General features: G+C 37.6%; 1 protein-coding gene across 2 annotated transcripts in view; it reads left to right on the top strand.

Moving 5' to 3' along the window:
• Positions 1-392: 392 nt before the first annotated feature.
• Positions 393-21,506, top strand: part of rhpn2 (rhophilin, Rho GTPase binding protein 2) — a 28,448-nt gene continuing 7,334 nt past the window's right edge. For both annotated transcript variants that reach the window (XM_067439828.1, XM_067439823.1), the window contains exons 1-9: positions 393-630; positions 4,141-4,256; positions 10,412-10,540; positions 17,575-17,650; positions 18,073-18,150; positions 18,283-18,407; positions 19,297-19,463; positions 20,115-20,302; positions 21,153-21,309. In XM_067439828.1, coding sequence (XP_067295929.1) covers positions 562-630; positions 4,141-4,256; positions 10,412-10,540; positions 17,575-17,650; positions 18,073-18,150; positions 18,283-18,407; positions 19,297-19,463; positions 20,115-20,302; positions 21,153-21,309 — 1,105 coding nt within the window. In that variant the 5' untranslated portion in view covers positions 393-561. The remainder of the gene's footprint in view (positions 631-4,140; positions 4,257-10,411; positions 10,541-17,574; positions 17,651-18,072; positions 18,151-18,282; positions 18,408-19,296; positions 19,464-20,114; positions 20,303-21,152; positions 21,310-21,506) is intronic.

Raw genomic sequence — 21,506 nt, 5'->3', positions numbered from 1 at the left:
TTTAATTTCCACAGTGCAATAGGCCTATATATTGTATATTTTTCTGAATAACAAAGAAATTAGTACAAAATCAAATTAATTTGTCATATGGCAACTCCTTATAGCCTAGAGATGTAGACTAGCCTATAGGCTACTGAGTTGACAAAATGTTATAACATTTTGCAAAATATTGCACTGTTATAACATTAGTTGTCGGCAGCTGGTATGGAATATCCGTCTAGTTAAACAGTCACCAATCTCTGCTGAGCTAAATATAGCGTTGATGCTCAGCTTTTATACGCAAGTCGAATCAGGGGCGTGGCAACAGTGCAGGTAAGACCACACAGGCCCCGCCTACTAAGGGGCAGCTCCCCTGACGCGTGACGCATCCGGTAGCGGGGCGGGACGGGGAAGTGCAGCGCAAATAGCGAATGCTGAATGTGATTAGGAGAGTTTGGACAACAGTGCAGCATCAACAGACATCAGAGATCTCCTCGGAGACACACACCCGTTGAGCCACAGGAACTTCTTACGACTTCTGCTTTCTGAATTTCATCGAAGACATCGGTTGAGAATTCAGAAATGACGGACACTCTTATTCCCAATGGTTGCAAGACCAACGGACCGGTGGAGAATGGCTACTTCAAAAAGGTAAAATAGACCTTGTTTACTCGAAGGTTCCGGAGCTGAGGTTAATTTCTTCGAGAACTTTTATTAGTCACGCTATTAGATAGCATCACTGCAGTTTAATATTGCCGTTTAAAAAAGATAACAGTTACTTTAATTGTTTTAAGTTCTTTCATGAGTTGTAAAACGTGAAGTGTAGATAACAAGTGAAGAAAGGGACCAGGCATTCAGCCTCCCTCCTTCATAAGGTGTTTGTAATAGGATCTGTTGGAGATGAACGCACATCTGCGGGGCATGTGGACGTTGGCAAACTCTCAGAACTCATTTTAGACTCAGAACCATATAATTTCTTATGTGAAGCAATAATGTCCTACTGATTTTTGTATTTTAATCGTGTGTTGTTTTAATTACAATTTTTATGCCAATGTCCCTTATTAAAAATTAAAAAATACCTAACAATACTTAAAGTAGTGTGTGTTTGTTAATTTTTCTTGTCGATTATTTATTCAGTTAATAGTATAATAAATTATGCTAACTAGAAACGAATCAATTTTGAAGGCAATGAAAACAAACGCAGTGGATGTATCTCTGTAGGTTATGTGCTATTCAATATAATGTAGGCTACATAAAATGGGTTGGAATTGATCTATTTGGGGTAGAATTTGTCTAGCAAGAAATATTTTAGAAAACTAGAACTATTGCATTGCTGTTCAGCTGTGTTCTGTCTGACTCACCTGCATTCATTCATATAGCCTACCATTGCTTACTGATGTGAAGATTAATCTATACAAATGTATTGCTGACAATTTTCATTTAGAGTCACTAATTATTAGGACCTACTATCATACATTTATAAACATGATGACCAAAGACAATCCCATATTATATGCCAATGCTTTTGCAGAACAATTATATTTTTGGGGAAACTGTGGTTATTATGGTGAATTATATCTAAGAAAGTATATTATTTATTTTGTTATTATGTTTTGTTAGTGTAAAAGCCGAAGAGGTCTATTGTCTTTGTTGAACCTGCCTCTGTTTGTGTTGAGACTATCTATTGGGCTTTTAATGTGGGCAGATATGGTTATGGTACTGCAAAACTGATTGGATTTTTAAGGAAAGGCAGTTTTTGTTTGTTTAGTACATTTCCTGTGTCTCATTTTCATGTATTACATTAATTTTTTTGAAAATGAGTGTGGTCGCCTTCTGCAGGGAGAAGGTTTTAGGCCTGTTACCAGGTGGGGGCTGGATCAGACTGGTGATGTGGTTTTGGTCCATTTCCTCCTGAGCTGATCCTGCTTGGAGAAACTGAATTGCAGATTCAGCATTTTCCCCCCTCAGTTTTCCTTATATTAGCATCTGCCCAGTGACAGTGCATAGCCAAACCACAAACATTAATGAAACACAGATGCTCCCATCCCATGTTCTGACATAGGCAGGATAAGCTGTTCGTTGCTTTAGGATTAGTATAACATGGCTTCTAAACATCTCACAGCATTACGAAGCTTAAGTAAAGTGATCGAACAGCTATGAGTAAGACGGAAAGAGTGTCTCTTAAACTAAAGTAAAAAACATTCATTAGAGTGGCATACATTCTCTGTTGCATAATTATTTAATGTTTACTGAAACCCAACTTTGTTACCCCAATGCAGAGACCAAACGGTTAGTTTATTTAGAGATTTCCAAGGCTGAGAATTGAAATTAACATGTTTTCTTACTGTAGTCTCATATTTGTTTGGATACCCACCATACAGTTGCATAATATTGAACTCTTATACAACTCAGTTGAGGCCCTCTTTTTGGTCTCATTTGTGCTCTGGTTTGATAAAGACCTTGTTTCAGCTCTGTGTGCGCTGTTAGTCCATGGTAATTGCTGTGTGATTGTGGGACGCAGTTGCACTGGCAGCTCTTTGGATCTGCTCCGCTAAACATCACTCTGGTCAGTATTCTAGAATGTGCAGAGGTCACGTCTGGTCCCTTTGACAACCACTATTGCTTGTATTGCCCATGTTTACACTGCAGCAGACTATGGGTTTCTTGTTTAAAGTTGCTACATTTATATTAAGTTGGATTTTTAACATTAACAATTGACATACACAATTTTAATTTAGTTGAGCAGGCAAGCTGTATTGTGTGAACAACCTCACAGGCATCTAGTCTGTCATGTCATGCAATATGAGAGGCACCCTGCACTGTTCGTATCACGTGTGTTGCGTTTTTTTTTTTTTTTTTCATTAGAGGTTTTCGTAACTCAGAGACGGAGATATGAGCTGTGTGTTATCTGAAACTTTTAGATGTATTTGCTGTCTCTCTTCCACCGGAGCTGTTCTCATCTGCACTATAATTTCTGTTAATTAAGATTTGATAGATAAATCTCGGTCGTAATCATTATTAAACAATTGTCAAATAAGACATTCAGGTAGTATGAAAGTCACCATCTTTAACATTTACTTTAGTCACTGTGCTTTCAGATGTTATTCATGGTTGTTACAAGAGTGGAAAATGGGATTGACTTCGGTTATACAGATGGTATTCAACCTGCTACTGTGACATATCAATTCAAGAGTCTCATTAGTGTGTTTTGGGTGAAAGTTTGTGAGCAAACAAAGTCCTAAAAGTATAGCAACACATGAAGCCTCACTCTACAGAGGTCACCTTCAAACCAAACAGCTTTCCATGGCTATACTTCATGTGGCCAGCTTGAACACAATGTGAAATCTATGCAGGGAATTTTTTTCACCCTCACTCGAAATTCCTGATCGCATGGACTCTTATTGAAATTGCTGAATTTTGAACATGAAATTTTGCCAACAATAAAAAATGTGATCTCACTTTTAGCTTGGTTGTCTATCCTAAACAGACTCTGTGAATGTAGTCAGTAGCTGCCTTTATACATTAAACTCTGTAGGTAACAGATTGGCTTTCCATAAAATAATCTGCTGGTCAAGCAGCAGTCACTATCAGTATTTGAGGCAGTCAGTTTTTCATAACTTAATACATTAGGACTGGGTTATAATGAAATAAAAAATTTAGATCAATTTCACCCTTCAAAGGTGGTGCTCTTTCCTCTGTGCTCAGTCATAGGCTAGCTAGTGTACATACTTTCAGAAATAGTTTTCACAGTATCCCATAGAATGTTTGTCAAGATAAGAGCAGTAAATAGTTTGCTATTTTAACCATCTAGATTGATACCAGCCTCCTATAAATCAGACCTCCTCCTCCCTCAGCTATAAGATTTATGACAGATAGATACTCTCTCTAAAGGTGTGTCTGGGTGATTGATCCTTACATCATGTACTGTGTATGCCACACCTTACTGACGTGACAAGGTATTTGCGTCGGCTGACATGTACTTGTGTGTTTATCATTTATAGGAACAATGGAATGCATGCAGTTGTTGTTTATAAGACTGTGAAATGTTCACGGTGTATAAAAACAGGCAATAAATTATTTTATATTAGCTGTTTATAAGGAGCCCTCCCCCCAAGAACCATGTAAACTGTTGCTAATTCTCGCTATCTCTTTCCCTGACAGGGATGTAATCCATTTGCTCAGACGGGCCGCAGTAAACTGCAGAATAAAAGAGCGCTTCTTAACCAGGATATCATCAAACAGATGAGGTTGAGAGCTGGAGCAGAGAACCTTCTCAAGTAAGTCAAGCACACTTATGTGGACACAAACACAAAGGCAAGAGCTCATTTATCACCTTCACCTCGCATGTAAGTCTACAGGCATGTGTGTGGATATGCAGACATGCTAGCCTAGAAATCTAGATGCACCTTAGTGGCAGCAAATCTAATTTGCGACTAGTGTGGTCTAGCAACTCTCCATACACTTGCGAGCTGGAATAACCAAATTCTGGTCAGGCCAATCACATCATGTATAGAGTTGGTGGGTGGGCTTGACATAATGATGGCAGAGTTGTGTGCTACTTGCTAGCGAACGGCGATCTTTCGAAACAGCTTTGCTGTGACTCTGAAAGACTTAGAGGTAAAGTCCTCATGAAATCAAAATCGATCTTATTTACTTTGTGAGCACATATTACAGGTCTTAGGGTGAACAATTAATCCGTGCAAGTTTATACACACAAATTGTTGGCTGTGGTAATCTTTAATCAAAATCTGAAAAGTTATTTCCGGTCTGGAAACAGCATTCCTTCTCAGCTGATGTCAGTTTGACGACTTGTGTTTTAAAATAAGTAACCACTCCCCTCCAACCGTTATTCTGCTATGAGTGAGAGATGGAGAGGAGTGCTGAGGTAAAACCCTGCCCTCTATTCAATATTCTGTTTCACTTGGAAATGCATCACAGTCGCTGCAACTCTGAGAGCACATCAGGGCTCCTCCACAGGCTGGATTAATGGATATTATGCCAGGGAGCATTTACTACTTTTAAAAAATGTGACTCGGGTAACGTTACAATATTTTCTTTTTTGCGGTCCGATTTGCGGGCGGGTTAGCTGAAAACGTTGGTCGGGTGCGGGTTGTTAATACATTGACCTGCGCATCACTGCTAAAGACTACAACCAGCAGAGGGGGCTATTTCCGCATGTTTTCAACCCCCGCACATGGGGGATGGTAGATCGCATTCATAGCTCAGCTCGCACTCCCTCAGCGGCTAAATCACATTATATTGAACAGACACATTCTAATTTTAATTGTAGTGTCTGTTCTCTAACTAAACTGATTTTATGAAGATGATCGTGGTCGTGGTGATCCAGTGATTCAGTAATCCAGTAGCGGTGGCTTTGGGAGTGGCCTCATAGGGCAGCGAAGCATTCTGGGAATTGTTGTCTGTCATGCCCATGAGACAAAAATACATTTTCTGTCGTTTCTTAGTCTAGAAAGCACCAAATAAAAAAATAACTTTCTACTACATTAATGACCCAGTTTAAAAACAGATTAATCTTCCCAGCGCTGAGCTGTACCCCTTTAAGCTTTTCTTTGAAAAAGATAAAAGAACAAAGAACGCACTGAAATCATTCTTAAGAAAGGAAGATGTGAGTTTTGCCGACCAAATACGGTGAAAGTTTAATTATCAACTAGCTCCGCTTGATGTTGCTCTGGTTGGTTGTAGCGCTCCAATTGCGTGCAGAGGGATTTTGAAAGACAACCATCCCGCCCCTCGGATTGAGCCCGGCCAATGGTGGGTTCCCAGACCCAACATCTGGCTTGTCAGGCGAGACGTATGCAGGACATCTTTCACAAAATAACCCAGTAATGTTTAAACATATTGATGAATGAAGATTTTTTTTTTTTAAAGAAAGTTATGTAGTCTTTCATTGACCATTTGGTTACATAACAGCATCTGTTGAGTGGAGCTGAAGATCATACAGCCCGGGTGATCTGTTGGATAAATCACACCCCTGTTTTGGAGGAATCCTTTGCTCTTTTTTGTGGTGAAAGCAGAAGCCTTGCTGCTAACCTGTCGTCAAAGAATTTCTCTATTTGTGTAGAAGCCAGTGTGTGGAGCTCATCTACACTCCCATCTGATCGTCAGGCATGCCTTTAGTGTTTTTTACCTTTAGATTTGTAGTTGATGATAGACACAGTAACATTGTGCCTTTGTTAAAGCTAATGACTAAGGAGCCTGGGAATGCAATATGTGAGATTTTTCTGACCTGATATATACCAGTGAAGCTCAGATCTAGGACATTGAAACCTGAAACCTGAAAGTGTATTGTTACAATGTCAATAAATGAACAATGTTTACTCATTCTCTGTGTTACCTAGACCAAGAAATGAACTTCTATTTGTCAGCAAATGTCTGCTGGATGATGTGTTTGCTCCAGGGCTTTCATGAAAACATCTACAGAATAGTTTGCATTTTTGTATCCTCACCCTTAGACAGTCGGATGGACAGAGGGTTATTAACAAAAATTAAAATTGTATTGTACTTTATCTACTCTTTAAACTGCATAATGGTAAAATCGGAATACAATGGCAATGACTTTCTTACCTGTACATGACAAAGTCTTGCTTTTGGAATGAACTGACCCCCCCTGGCCTGAAGCACTGTGTTCGTGTAGTCATCCATTTTGAAATTTTGACTGCAAATGCAAACACAGTGGTTTTTCAGATTTTCCATCACTACATTTTCTTATACAATTCGTTGCATACGATTCTTCTGTCCAAGCAAATCCATAGCAGACTAGTGGGGGTGAACTTAGACAGCAACATGCAAGTGCATTTATGGGTGTTTTTCTGTGTTTTCTCTAGCCAGGTAGCACCGATTTCAAAAGTCTTCTCAACTCTATAGGAAGCCACGCTAGCGATAAAGTACCCCTTTATATCTTAAACTGAATTATAAACTTGCTTTGCTTTTGATCAGTTTTGAAAAGTATGCTCTTTGAAGTACATTTACAATGCAAGTCCTTTTTTGAACATTCTAGCTGCCAGCTGTCAACTATGAAATGCTGGCACTGATTTGAATGGTAACCGCTGGTCAGCCATGCATACTATAGCTGAACCAGACAAGAGAGGAAAAAACTGCATGACTTAAAAAAAATGCAAAATATCATGCAAATCATTTTTTGTCACCTTTCTGGTGTCTTGTAGCATGCTAGTATGGCGTAAAGGAAGAAAGTGTTCATAATAAAGAACACATCACTTAACAGACTGTTAATGCTTTTGGTGTTTATAATGAATCATTGTGAATTAGAATTTTGAATTAATTGTTAATCAGTTTGTAACTAGTAATGTATTTTGAGTAGTGAGATTCTAATTATTGTCCACTGGGCTGAAAACATAAACCAAAAAAAATGAGCCTTTAAATTAGCCCTTGTTAAAACAACTAATATAATAGATATTTGTCCAAGTGGGTACATTGACTTTCTTCAGTGGGTATGGCTTAATAACAAAATTGGCAAAACATTATAATTACGCATGTATCACTGTTGTTCGCTAATCTTTTTTGGGGGGGGCATGCTGATATGATGTGCAGTAAACAGAATGTCATGAGCTCCAAAAAACTCTCACACTGATTTTTTTAGTTACACAATTTTTTTTAAAATTATTTTTATATTTTTGAAAAGTCTCCTATGCGCACCATGGCAGCATTTTTTAATTTTTTTTTGTTAAAAAAAGTAATTCAAGTGTTTCTATTTCAATATATGTTCAAATGTAATGTATTCCTGTTATGTCAAAGCTGGATTTTCAGCATTACTCCAGTCTTCAGTGTAACATGATCCTCATAATCAATGTTGAAACAGTGCTACTTTAATATTTTTGAGGAACCCATAATACAATAAGGATTCTTTGATGAATAGAGAAAAGAACTGCATTTATTAGAAAGAGAAATTCTTTTGTAACAATGTAAAAGTCTTTACACAGCCACTTTTGAATTGAAAGCGTTCTTGCTGAATCGAATGATTAACTTCTTTAAAATAACTGATCAAAAGTTGAATGGTAATCTATGTATATTTTGGCCACTTTTTATATCCTATTTTTTCTTTCAGCTGCTGAAATTTCAGTTTATCTCTGGTTTTTAAAAACTGTAACTGCTGATGGAAATTGTGTCAGGACACGGAAGCCCTGATTGTACTCTGGTTTGATTGTGGGACACAATTTGCCTGATTTGTAACTGGCCAGTACTATTGGACTGTCTGTCAGATTTGTATCAGTTCTGTTCAAGGAAGTATTTATATAAATGAAGCTCGGGCGGACAAGAAACACTGACATCTTCTCAGGGAACACCCACGCTCATGTCTGTGAAGGCATTAAGAAAGGACAGATATTTGTGAAGTTTACAGAACTGCTGTTGCATCTTGTTGTGAAAATCACAGCTCATACATTACATTACCTCTCTCAAGAGCTCCCAATGTTTTTCCCTGTACGATGAGCTCAGCACACACTGTAACATTGGACAAATTGGTTGCCATGGGGATGTTAAGTGTGTCTGTTGTCTCTATGGTTTTGAAGGACACACCTGCTAGGTTGGTCCTTGGAGCATAGCATTGGCACTGACGTCAAAGTGGCTTTAAATCTTGATAGAACAATAAAGTTTGGATAAGCTCTTTTGACTAAGAAATCATAAGCGAGTCCTTTCTTTTACTCTTTTATTGTCATCTGGTATTGGGTGGCGTTTGGTTGGATATTGTAAGCTGGCTGACTGAAAGTAGGCTGGATCCAAGCATATAAGGCATAGAGCAGTTTGTTGCTTTTAATCCCAAAGGAATGTTTCTAGATCTAGTCAAATTCCCACCAGTTGACGGTTGTAATGGGTATACTAGTGAGGTCATTGTTCAGGTCAGTGCTGTGATGGGTGTGCAAATGGCCCTGAGGTCTTCGGTCAGCCTGTTTAACACATCCATGCAGGCACATACACGGACTTGCATAAATGCATGTCAGCAGAAGCTAAAATTCTCTCACACACATGTAAACGCTGCCTTAGGATCTTTCTGTCGATTATAAGTGAAACACTCTTATAACTTCTGTTTAATGTTAGTCAGATCTAAAGAATCCTGGTATGTATTTTAATGATGTACATGAGTCAGTTTTATAGAGTTCATTACATCATTAGAGTGTTTTTCTTTACCTGATATTGGGTCGGGTGTGAATGCTTGCTCAATCTCTTAACCTTTCATTCATAGCTGCTCTATCTTCAGTGGCGATATGGAATGTGTTCTCATTCATGGGTCTCAGAGGTTTGTGGTTCATGGAAGAAAGGATAACCACATAATAGATCGATTGTAAGAACGAAGTCATCTGCTTTTATTAACCTCCCTTCCCCCACATGGCTAGCATAATGCCCTCCCCCGTATTTCTCTATCTTTCTGATCTAAGCGGCTGTAATCCACATTCTTGTGTGTTTGTTTGAGTGAGCTCACATGCCCGACCGGTTTCAATGAGTGCTAATTTTGTGGTGTCCCGCCCTGCCAACGTGCCTTTGGGTTTGTGTACGGAATAATATATTATACACCTCATGAGGACTTTAAGATTTTTTTAGACACCTTCTGCTGTTGAAACTGAACCACTGCATTGTAATAGAAGATGTGAAAAGCAATGAGAGGTTAATCTCCCACTCAGGTTGATGTGATTCTGTCAGTGAGGGATGTGAGGGTATCAAACAAGGACAAACAGGACTCATAAAAGTAATATTTTCTCAATTTAAAGCACATCCTGATCCACATTATGTCACAGGCCTCAGGAACCCAATGAAATATGAAATAATTTTACTACATTTAACAGATTGAATCAGTAAATTGTCTCATTAATGTACAATTTAGTTTTTTTTAACTTGCCCTGTTTTTCATCATCATCAAAAAATAATAATAACAATACACACAATATTAACATCATAAATTCATCATTATGCGATTGCAACATGTATATATGCATTTTATGTATTATGTATTTTTGTTTCTTAGTTTTAATTCTAACCTTTCTGCACTTCTTTATCATTTGCCTGGAAGCACACAAAATAATAAAAGCTCCAGTCTTACACTCTAAAAAATTCTGGGTAAAAAACAACCCAATGTTGGGTCAAATATGGACTAACCCAGCAATGGGGTTGTTTTAACCCAGCGATTGGGTTGTCTTAAGCAATTATTTAACCCAATTATTTAATCCTGTCTTAAGCAGGATTAAAACAACCCAATTGCTGGGTTAGTCCATATTTGACCCAACATTGGGTTAAAACCACCCAAAACATTTTAGAGTGTATCAGCCTTTCCCTTCTGTACTGCAGATGTTGAACTAACAGGACATTTCAAACCAGAGGCATTGTGAAATTGTACGACCATGTAGATAGTTACTGTAGATATAACCTCCACTTATTCTCTCTCTCTTTCTCTCTCCCTCTCAAGGGCGACATCCAATAATAAGGTTCGGGAGCAAGTGGTGCTGGAGTTGAGTTATTTCAACGCTGTTCTACAGCGTCTTATGGAACAGCTGGAACTACTCAACAGCTCTGTGGAAGTTTATCAGAACGTACAGTAAGTACATGCACATATCACTGATTAGGATGAAGAAAGATACAGTGAGAACTCAAGGCAGATTAAGATCCATTCTAGAGACAGAATGCACAGTTAATCCTCACACACGTCCAGTTTATCTGACTCCCTGGTGAATTACAGTAATGTAAGTGGTGTGTGCAGAATGATAGAGTAAACTCCCTGATGAACTCACTGCCCTGTATCACATTTTCTCTACTGAAAGAAATTTGGAATGTATTTAAACATGATTTATGAGTGTTAAACAGAATTATTGGTTGATGAAAGCATAATTAAATTGGCCAAAATATTGAATGAAAAAATGTAGAGGGGCCTGGGGAATGTCTAGAATTTAGTAAATGATAGATGTTTCAATTTAGGGGAAATCAGCAAACCTTTTCTTGAAATTCGGTGGCTAATGATTCCATGTAAGCCTGCACATAAATGTCATGCTATTTATGAAGGAATTTGCTCTTGCTACATAGTCATAAGGCCTTCCAGAAGGAATTTTAAGAAAGTTCAAATTTAAAAAAAGTTGGCCCAATCATTGTTTGTAATCTAAATGCATACACATAGCTTTTAGAGTAATGGTCAGATGAATATTTTTTTGTGCTAATTTCAGTTTTTTTTTTTTAAGTCACATGAAATTTTTTATTGGAATATTGCAGTTTTATTATAGATGAGCATTGCCTGCAGCACTCAAAGGGATAGTTGGGATCTATTGACGTCCATAATATTTTTTTCCCCATATCATGGGAGTCATTGGGGTCCATCAACGGGTTTGGTTACCCATATTCTTCAAAATATCTATTATTTTGTGTTCAATTTGAAGATGAGCCAAAATTTTGGGTGAACTATCCCTTTAAGTTAAAATACTCCCCATAAAAGCTGTATGTGCACTATTATCATTTTGATGTCAAAACCACCTGAACTTTATCCGATCGAGAGCTGTTTAGGATGTGAACACCCTTCAGTTTACAATGTAGCTAACTTCGGACAGCTTCATGTCATCTATGCACTCATTAAAGCTACACTGTGTAACTTTTTTTGTTTATTCTTAGCTAAAAACACTTAGTTCTTTCAAAAATATATGAGCTCATTATTGTATATTTACTTCTTTCAAGTAATAAAGTATTTTCATAAGTTTATCATTTGCCATTGAAAATACATAAGGGTGAGGGGTTCAAATGCTGGTCGCCATGCTGCCCCTCCATCTTGAAAGTACATTAGCCAAAGAGGGACAAACCCGTAAATTCAAGCTTCGCTTTTCGCATTTTAACACTCGATGGCAGTCATGAACGAGGTCGAGCTGGAAGCCATGTTAATCTTGGACTAAATCGGCCACCGTAGGAGTTAAAACGAAATCAGAATTGAGAGGAACAGAAACTAATATTCACTGGATTGCCATATATCTTTACACCACTAGATGGGGGAAGATATCACACAGTGTAGCTTTAAAGTCATCATGAAATCAAAATGGACCCTATTTACTTTGTTGGCACATATTAAAGGACATACAGAACAGCTCAACAACAGAACCTAGATTCACACTAGAGCCCTGCATTTATGCCCGAGCTCGACGGGACCCGACTTTTTTACACCCCTAGGGCTGGTCTTCGAGCCAATTTTCACATCATACCTAAACGCAGGCTGGGCTTCAGACCTTTTTTTAGTCTTCTCCGTCATTTTATATTTATTTTATTAATTAAAAGAAACAATGAGATGTGATGCACTGGTGGAAACAACACAAGACCATAATAGCTTACGTGACTGTCAAGACATTGACGCGTCAGCAGCAGCGCGTGTTTCTTCAGCTGCTGCTAGTTATGGCCTTTTTACAACTGGTTCCTTCATTTGTTTTCTCTGACCAGGCATCTATCTGATTGCGAAATGAACAGGAATTGGCCTAAATGACTTCCGAGATTCTTTCGAGAGTTAGGCTTTTTAATTCCGATTACCCAAACAAACCATTTCAGAAGGTGGTCTGAAAGCATTTCAGACAAAACTGGACAAGTGTAAATGTATCTGGTTGTTTAAACCACATGTGTAAATTTTACTCCTGGCAAATATTAAAAAAATAAACGTGTGTGTAAAGCGAGCCAAAGCAAATGGCCGTAAATGAAACTTAAAATAAGTCCTAGATGCTCAAAAACTTTTTTATTTGATTAGATTGTTTAGCTTGTTTCGTTTGTGAGCGCCGTTGTGAGCAGTATCAGCTCGTCAATGCTTTTTACTGTGGAGGTAATATTATAGTAGGCTAAATTAACTAACATTGAAGTGTTTTATATCTATGGATTTTATTATAGGCAAGACAAGTCTAGAGCTGATTTGAGAGGCTAAACTGATTAAACGTGGTTAAGTCACTGTCGACTACTGGTCACATGGCTGTCACTTAAAACAATTAAAACTTTCATTTAACAAACAAAAAAATTGCTCTAAACATTTTTCTAAATTAACTTAACAAAGAAACTAAACAAAATATAACTACTTTGACATTAAAAACAAAACTGAACTATTTAAATGGCTGCAACAATTTAAGCCAAGAAAGAAAAAAAACGAAAAACGGAAAAAAACACTGGCTCCAATCGGACTCGCTGTCCAGCTGTCAGACAAAACCACACTACGAAAAGGCACTGATGCCCGGGGAATACAGAGACGTCTCGCTAGAGCGGCCAGCCTTTGGGAAGTGACTTTCATTTGCTCTCCTCCACCAGTCAGGAGCTTGTACTAGTCTACTGCAGTATTTTAATACTTTTTAGCTTATTTTGCATGTCATTTAAAAAAAAAAAACGTTTAACTGATAGTGTTAATGGATTAAAATTCTAACTAACAGTTAAACGTTAATATGAGCACTCCTAATGGGGACACTATACTTTATACAAGCACCATCCTTTGGATGAGACGTTAAACCAAGGTCCTGACTCTCTGTGGTCATTAAAAATCCCAGGATGCCCTTCAGAAAAAGAGTAGGGGTTTAACCTGTCCATCATGGCCTCCTAATCATCCTCATACTCGGTCTCCTCTTCACCAATAAACTGGTGTGTGGTGGGTGTTCTGGCACAATATGGCTGCCGTCGCATCATCCGATTGGAAGCTGCACATTGGTGGTGGTTGAAGAGATTCTCCCCTTTTAAATGTAAAGCACTTTGAGTACCTAGAAAAGCGCTATTATAACAGTAACAAATAATAATAATAAGTTATAATTGAGTTATATAAATTCTGTCTATACTTGATAAACAGGGCGTGGCATAATTTTTTTTGCTCACCAGCCACTGTGGCTAGTTGTTTTCCAAAGTAATTAGCCACTCAGCATTTTTACTGACCACAATTTTGCTGTTTGGAAATTACATTGTATATGTTTAAAGTTGACTTTGGCATGCATAAAATTACTTTATTTTGAGTCATTTTACTTGATTTAGAAGATTTAAAACCCTTTCAAACTTTCAAACTTAAAACCCTTTCAAACCAAATGCAGAGTGACCCCCCCCAAAAAAAAAAAAAAAAAATCAAGACTACATTGTATATCAGCTGGGATGTGCAGGTGGGCAAGGGGTGGGCAATATGATAGGCTAATATGAGAAATGTAATATGATAGGCTATGAGTTATTTTAGTTAGGATATATATATATATATATATATATATATATATATATATATATATATATATATATATATATATATATATATATATATATATATATATATATATACATATATTTAAAAAATACCCTACGCAAATTATATTAAATACTAATACATATTTATTTAATATGTATACATTTATTTAACATCTGTAGTTGTTTGATTAACATTAATGACAGACAGGTATTTAATTGGGCTGCTTAATGCATGGATGTAATATTTGTGACCAACGGCGTAGCACCAAATTTTAGGCCCTGGGTACAAACCATCTTGCTGGGCCCCCGTACCATGTATGTGAATGTAATAAAACTGACTTATAAGGCCATACCCGCCACATCTGAAATCTACCCGCATTTGGAGGGTGTTAATGTCAAGCCCTGTTGATAAATAATCTAAACTTGGTTGATAAGACATAGCCTGCAGGTTCAATGGTCAATCGGGTACATCTTCTCGAGTTCCTTTACATTCGCAATAGAAAGAGACTCCACTCCACACAACTGGTCAGACAGGTTTATGCTGAGTTGGTTTGACAGGCTGATGATTCTGGTGAATCCTTAGGCTCATCTTCTTTTCTCAAACACATGCCACATGCCATTAATTTTGTGTTTCTGCTTTCTTTTCCATGGTATCACAATTATAGCATGTATATTATCTTACTGCTTCAAATTCTTTCTAAATCATTATGTGAAAAAAAAGGTATGGCTTAGAATGGTCGTAGTGTAATTTGAATGCAATAGGGAGAGAAAAACATGCATATCCAAGGATGTTTAAGTGATTCTTTCTTTAGGCATACAAAGTAAACCCTATAGCCAAAATGAAAGGCTTCATTAGTGGCACTGCAGTCATGCTTTTGTGACTGTCATACTGTGTATGTTTTGTTTATTTTGTAGGCTTTGAGTGTTTCCTTGGTTACGGTTGGATTCTTGTCCTCTTTAAATCCTCTCTAAGCCCTCTTTCGCCTCTCAGACCACTGTGAGTGAGAGTGTGTGCGCACGTATGCACCCTTGAGTGTCTTTGGCCTGCTTCACTCTCTTCACGAAAACAGCCATCTTTCTCTGCTCTTAGAAAGCTCAGCCATATTTTCAGCTCAAACCCTGCTTAACTGAGCAGTGCTGGCCTAGTTCTTCATCAGCATTAGCTTCATAACATGTTGTATATAGTCTGAAGTTTGTTCCTCTAGGCCAAGCACTAATGAAAGAGTGTTTATCCCCTGTGCCTGAAAGGTTCATAGTAAACCAGAAAAACCTCTTGCAGACATCTGCACCTGATTCTGAACCCCTGACCTACATCCATAATTATAACTCATTTTAAAGCTGTAAACATGAGACAGTCACCCTTTTTTCTTTTTGAAGTAAAAGTGTGGTATGTATTAAAGGGATAGTTCACTCAAAAATGAAAAATACTCCCCCTTAATATTGTTCCTTGTGACTTACTTTCTTCTACTGAACACAAAAGGAATATATTTTGAAGAATGTTTTAACTATTTTAGTCCATATAATTAAAATATTTAGAGTCCAAAACAACACCATTGCTTGGACAAAAATACCATATAATATCATCATATTGTATTCTTTTTCTTTCCTAGTTCAACCAAGGCATAAGTTTGTTGACTGAATGTTTCTTATAAGCTTATAACTTTTTAATATTTTTTTCTTTTTCATGAATAAAAAACCCTAACCTTTTAGCTCTCTTGTGCTATGATCTGTTCTGTAACAAATGACTCAAATAATGATTCAATCAGAATTCAACAATCTGAAGTTGTCTGGTGTTGGTTGAGAGAAGCCTAGCATAGGTAGAAGACAAAGGGATGCGAATCTAAATGATTTCACTTTGTTTGATTTTGGGTCCCTTCGTGTTTCCAATACTTCCATTTCTGTTATTGCATACTTTTAATGAATGCATACTTTTGCATACTTTTACTATTGCATGCTTTTACTTTTCTGTTACTTTGCAATGTTACTAATAGCAGTGATAAAACAGTAGGTGTGTCAGTTTTAGACAGGTATTGCATTTGAGAGTATATTTGAGGTGGTGCTTTTTGACTTTGAAGGGCTTGTGCATACCAGCCTGCATTCTCTCTCCAGAAGCTCCGGTTACTCTCTTCCTCTGCACTGCAAATATGTTCCTTAAAATTTCTACAAACCTGCTTTTTTGTCCTTTAAAACAAACAAAGCCTATATCACCACATGAGTGTGAGAAAATGAAAATTCCCATTGGTGTAGTGTTATCACCTGTGTTTTTAATGCACAGAAGACCAAACAGAACATGGTCTTCCTGTAGCTGTACACAATGTGGCATTCTCTTTTGCACCTGGCTGCCAGCTTACTCTCTGTGTGTGTGTGTGTGTGTGTGTGTGTGTGTGTGTGTGTGTGTGTGTGTGTGTGTGTGTGTGTGTGTGTGTGTGTGTGTGTGTGTGTGTGTGTGTGTGTGTGAGAGAGAGAGTACAAAACTGCATTCTTTCATTTCTTTCATGCCCTGCACCCCCTCTATCCCCCTCTGACTGTTTTTTGAAAATAAAACTTTTCTTCTCATGGCCTGAAGAGCGTACAAGAACAACCTGTCTTCTGTTCTCTGTTTCTCTGCAGTGAATATACTCTGCACCGTGATTGGTTTGCATTCTTTGAAGTTTTCATTACATAGTGCACTGAAAAAATGGAGGATTCACCATGATGCTGAGATTTGCGACACTACACAACATGGAAATGTTATTGTAATTCTTGAGAAGTTTTCTGCTGCTTTGGGTTTTTTTATGCACAGAGAATTTAGTTTACAGGTACATTTCCTTGAAGCACAAGTGATGTTTTCTCTTACATTTCCTGCCATATTTCTCAGAAACATTTCCCAGTACCACACTGGTGCTGCACTGTTATCTGTCATCAAGACACAATCAGGACAGACGAGGACTGCCTGTCATCAGTTCACACTCATGTGTTTTCTAGTCTGTCTTCATTCAGACTGCTTTGGGCTAGTGTCCCACCAGTGCAAGCACTAGTTGATGTAATGACAACTTGCATATAATTATATTGTGCTGAAGTGTACGAAGTTTGATCAGTGCAAAATGTAGCAAACATACCCACACATACACACACCTTTTTCTTATGTCACATTTTAATAGTCAATATTTTTCTAGAACGCACGTAGGCTTGTGATGGTAAACCATCCTCTATTTCAGAATCAGCTGTTTCAATCTTAGAGCTGATTGAATCTCGCAGAGATTTGTAATGTGTGAAAGGGGTCACATACACAAGCATGTCTCAGTTCTGAGTCACACACAGATTAGGAGGTTGTGCCTTTCTGAGTCAGCCTTGAAGTCTTATTATTTCTTATTGAAATGCGTAAGTGTTCTCTGTTGGTTTTTCTAAAATGTAATTTCCTCTCTTTTATTCATTTTACAGAGAGACATCTATCATCCCGCTCATCCCTCTGGGACTGAAGGAGACAAAGGATGTTGATTTCTCTGTTCCTCTCAAGGTCAGTTTCTTTCACAACGCCTCATTGTTTACCTTATCAGGCGTTCAGTTAGGGGGATTTCATGATTCTTAAAGTTTTTCTAATTAAAAATAGAAAGTAGTTTAATCAAGGAAGCCAAAGCCTTTAATTGTGAATTTGAAAGTCTACAGTGATGTCTGATGCATGGCATTTATTATCTTATAAATAAGTGGGTGTTGAGATGTTTGTTGAGAGACAAGAATCAGTCAGATGCTTCCAACCTGTAATTTAGCTGATCCATAATGACACAGCCATGCAGGTGAATATATGACACCGGGCCATTGTTACATCTGTTTTCTTACTGCAGACAAGTTTAACAAGGAGAACAGGCCTGTGAATATGTGACTGTGGCCTTTTTGTGTTTGTGTTGACATTATGAATGAATTGATGCTTTATTTGAACAGGACTTCATCCTGGAACACTACAGTGAAGATGGCTCAAACTTTCAGGATCAGATCGATGACCTGATGGACCTGAGACAGGTATTATACAACATCTGTGAGAAGTGCCAAGTTTAGGATTAAATAAATCTGTTCAGTAAAAACAGATGCACAAGTCTAACCAATGAGACCGGTCTTATTAAAGGTCCTGAAGTAAGTGTGTGTGTGTTTCAGGCCTGCCGAACCCCCAGTCGTAATCCTTCTGGTGTGGATTTGCTTGCCAACTACTTCAGTCAACTTTCCTTCTTGGAGACGCGATTTTTCTCCCCTACACGCCAGCTTGGTATTTTCTTCACATGGTAGGTTGCATCTCATTCACACCAGCAGTAATATGCTTGTAATGAACTTACACACTACTCTGTCAGCTGTAAACATAACTCCTTCAGAGGAAATGCACAACTGGTCTGACTGGGCTGTCAGGCTTTTTTTGTTGTTTCTGTTTATACATCAGCTTTTTTGTTTCATTTATACCCTAGAGACAAAGGGAGATGACAGGATAAATAAAGAAAAACGTGTAGAGAATTAATTGAGCTGTTAAACATAAACAATAAACATAAAGTATGCAATTTCTTTTAACACAGCATTGCATATATGTAACCAAACAAAAAAAACCTCACCTGTGTTTTTTTTGTCAACATGAGTTTTAACCATAAAATAATACTGTAAAAAAATACGGACAAAATGTCTGTGACGTCACCCATAAGATTTAGAAGAGCAGTTTTGAAGTGTAAATTAGACATTTTGCCAGCGTGTCATAGCGTGTCACTCCCGGATAACAGAAATTAGGCAAAGAGGAGGGATGTGGGCGGAGCTGAGGTGACGGAATGACTAACAGACAGTGGATAATTTGCTATCTACCTGTCTCTCAAGGTGGCCACGCCCTTAATTATGCAGAACTTTAAGGCTTTATATAATGTAAATGAATGAGTTATAAAAAAATTCAGCCCCTCACAGTTTTCATGAAAGGCAAAATTAGCTATATAGACCAAAACCACAATTTGTACCAGGCTGTAAACATGTTATTTTCTGCTGTAAAGTTGGGAATTTCAACATAGGCTAAATGAGATTCTTGAGAGTCTTTAGTCATCAGTCTATGAATTGCAGTTTAAGTTATTTCCGTATTGGCTTCAACAGAAACTGGGGTAAGTTTCCGCTTGGTTTTAATGTACATATTTTGTGCCTACGCAGGTATGACTCCTTTACTGGCATGCCTGTGTGCCAGCAAAACATCTCTCTGGAGAAAGCCAGCATGCTTTTCAATATGGCAGCTCTCTACTCCCAGATTGGCACCCGTGCTGACAGACAGACACAAGCTGGACTCGAGGACGCCATCGCTGCTTTCCAGAAATCTGCAGGTGAGGGGTTTTGTGCAGATTTACTTATTATATGCAGATAAGTTTTTGAGAAGGCAAAGTATCCAAAACCAGCCATGAGAAACCGTGGATGAACTCCTGCCTCATGAGAACAGACATGTATTCAGGTTCTGGTTGTGTTTTAACTAGGTGGAGTGAACATGATGTAATTCTTCCCCCTCAACAGCAGATCTGTCACAGGCTCATGGGAACTCAGTGGCTTGTGTTGGTTTTTAACCTCCTTAAAATAACAGCAGCCTAGAGAGAGATTTGGCTGGCTTTCTTAAGCCATCACAACAGCCAACCCCGCTATCTTTCATCACCTAGAATGTTTTGTACATCTCCACCGGAAATAATGTCCAAATATGTGCACTCTCTCCTTTTGTTGTTGTCTTTATGACAAAAATGGATTGACACACTGTCCTACAAGTCTTTTTTGTCTCGAAGCTCTGTGTTTTTGCAAAAGCATTAGATGAAGGAAATGACAATACTATTTTATTAAGCTATATTGTTGAGAAGCTTAAGATATTATCTAGAATTTTCTGTTTAGTTTACACTTTGCTGTGGGTGGCAAATATAAGGACACAAAGGCAAATATTGTATAGATATAATGTTGAATTCTTTCTGGTTTTGTTTCTGTATGTTCTGCTGTAGGTGTGCTGCACTTCCTGAAGGAGACATTTACACACACTCCCAGTTATGATATGAGTCCTGCAATGCTGAGCATGCTGATCCGGCTGATGCTAGCACAGGCGCAGGAGTGTATGTTTGAGCAGATCACCCTGCCAGGAATCAGAAATGAGTTCTTTAGCCTGCTCAAAATGTCCCAAGAGGCTGCCAAGGTACTTAAAAAAATAAATAAAAATAATGATATTACAGTTGGGATGCACAAATCGATTTTTAATATCAATCTATTATAGGACAGTATATTTTGTTTATATTGGTCTTAGGTGATATTTAATTATTCATGTTCATTTTCCATTTTTTTCCATTTTGATTAGCTTTGTTGTCATCTTAAAGTATTTTTTTAAAGACTAATAATTGAATAACATTGTTAAATGTAATCTTTAGCAAATCTCGGAATTATCTCATTATAGAATTGAATAATATTGTTATATAATTGAATAATCTCATTATAATGAATTGGTGGCTAAATTCACTAGCTTTGATTGAATTTGATTTAAAGTAATTAATACTTTTATTGATATTATTATCAAAAGAGACAGTAAAGACATGTAAAGTATAAAGATTATTTTTTAACATTCTATTCATCAAAAGAATACTCTAATCCTTAATATTTATTTTCAACAAAAATATTAGGCAGCACAAATGTTTTTTTAACATTGATAATAAGAAGAAATATTTATTGAGTACCAAATCAGCATATCAGAATCATTTCTGGAGATTCATGTGACACTGAAGACTGAATTCAGCTTTGCCATCACAGGAATACAATTACATGTTAATAAATAGTACAACAGAAAATAGTTATTTTATAACTTTTATAAGTTATAATCATTGATTTTGCCATGGTGTTCTTTCAATTTTAATTCAACCTTGGGGGATCAAAAACATTTTCACATATAAGTACATGACCTATTGATCCTATCAGTATGCAGTTTTTTTAAAGCCTAGTTTCTTCTCCGTCCAGAGTGGTTGTGACATTTACCCCTCTCTGCTTTCTTTTCTCAGGTGGGGGAGACCTACAGTCAAGTTCACCAGTCCATGATCCAGACGCCCATTAAGAACAACGTGCCCTTTTTCTGGACTACCATGTCCCATCTGAAGACCAGTCACTACACCTCACTGGCCCATTACTTTGTTTCCACCGCTCTGCTTGACCACCAGTGTAAGTCAAGTAGCCAATCACAGCTCTTGGCCATCTCCCATTGGCTGACAGCCCATTGGAACCTTTAAAGGTTACCTTTGTGTCTCATTCATAGAAACTGTTTCATTTCCTTGTGAGAGCAGAGAAGGATTCAGGTATCAGTGCTTTAATGGACTTTATTCTGAGGAGCTTTTTTGAGGACGTAAAGAGGGAGGCAG

This window comes from Pseudorasbora parva, chromosome 1, assembly GCF_024679245.1.
Source record: "Pseudorasbora parva isolate DD20220531a chromosome 1, ASM2467924v1, whole genome shotgun sequence".
Classification (NCBI taxonomy): domain Eukaryota; kingdom Metazoa; phylum Chordata; class Actinopteri; order Cypriniformes; family Gobionidae; genus Pseudorasbora; species Pseudorasbora parva.
The sequence above is the reverse complement of the archived record's forward strand: the minus strand, read 5'-3'. Positions and strand labels throughout refer to the sequence as shown.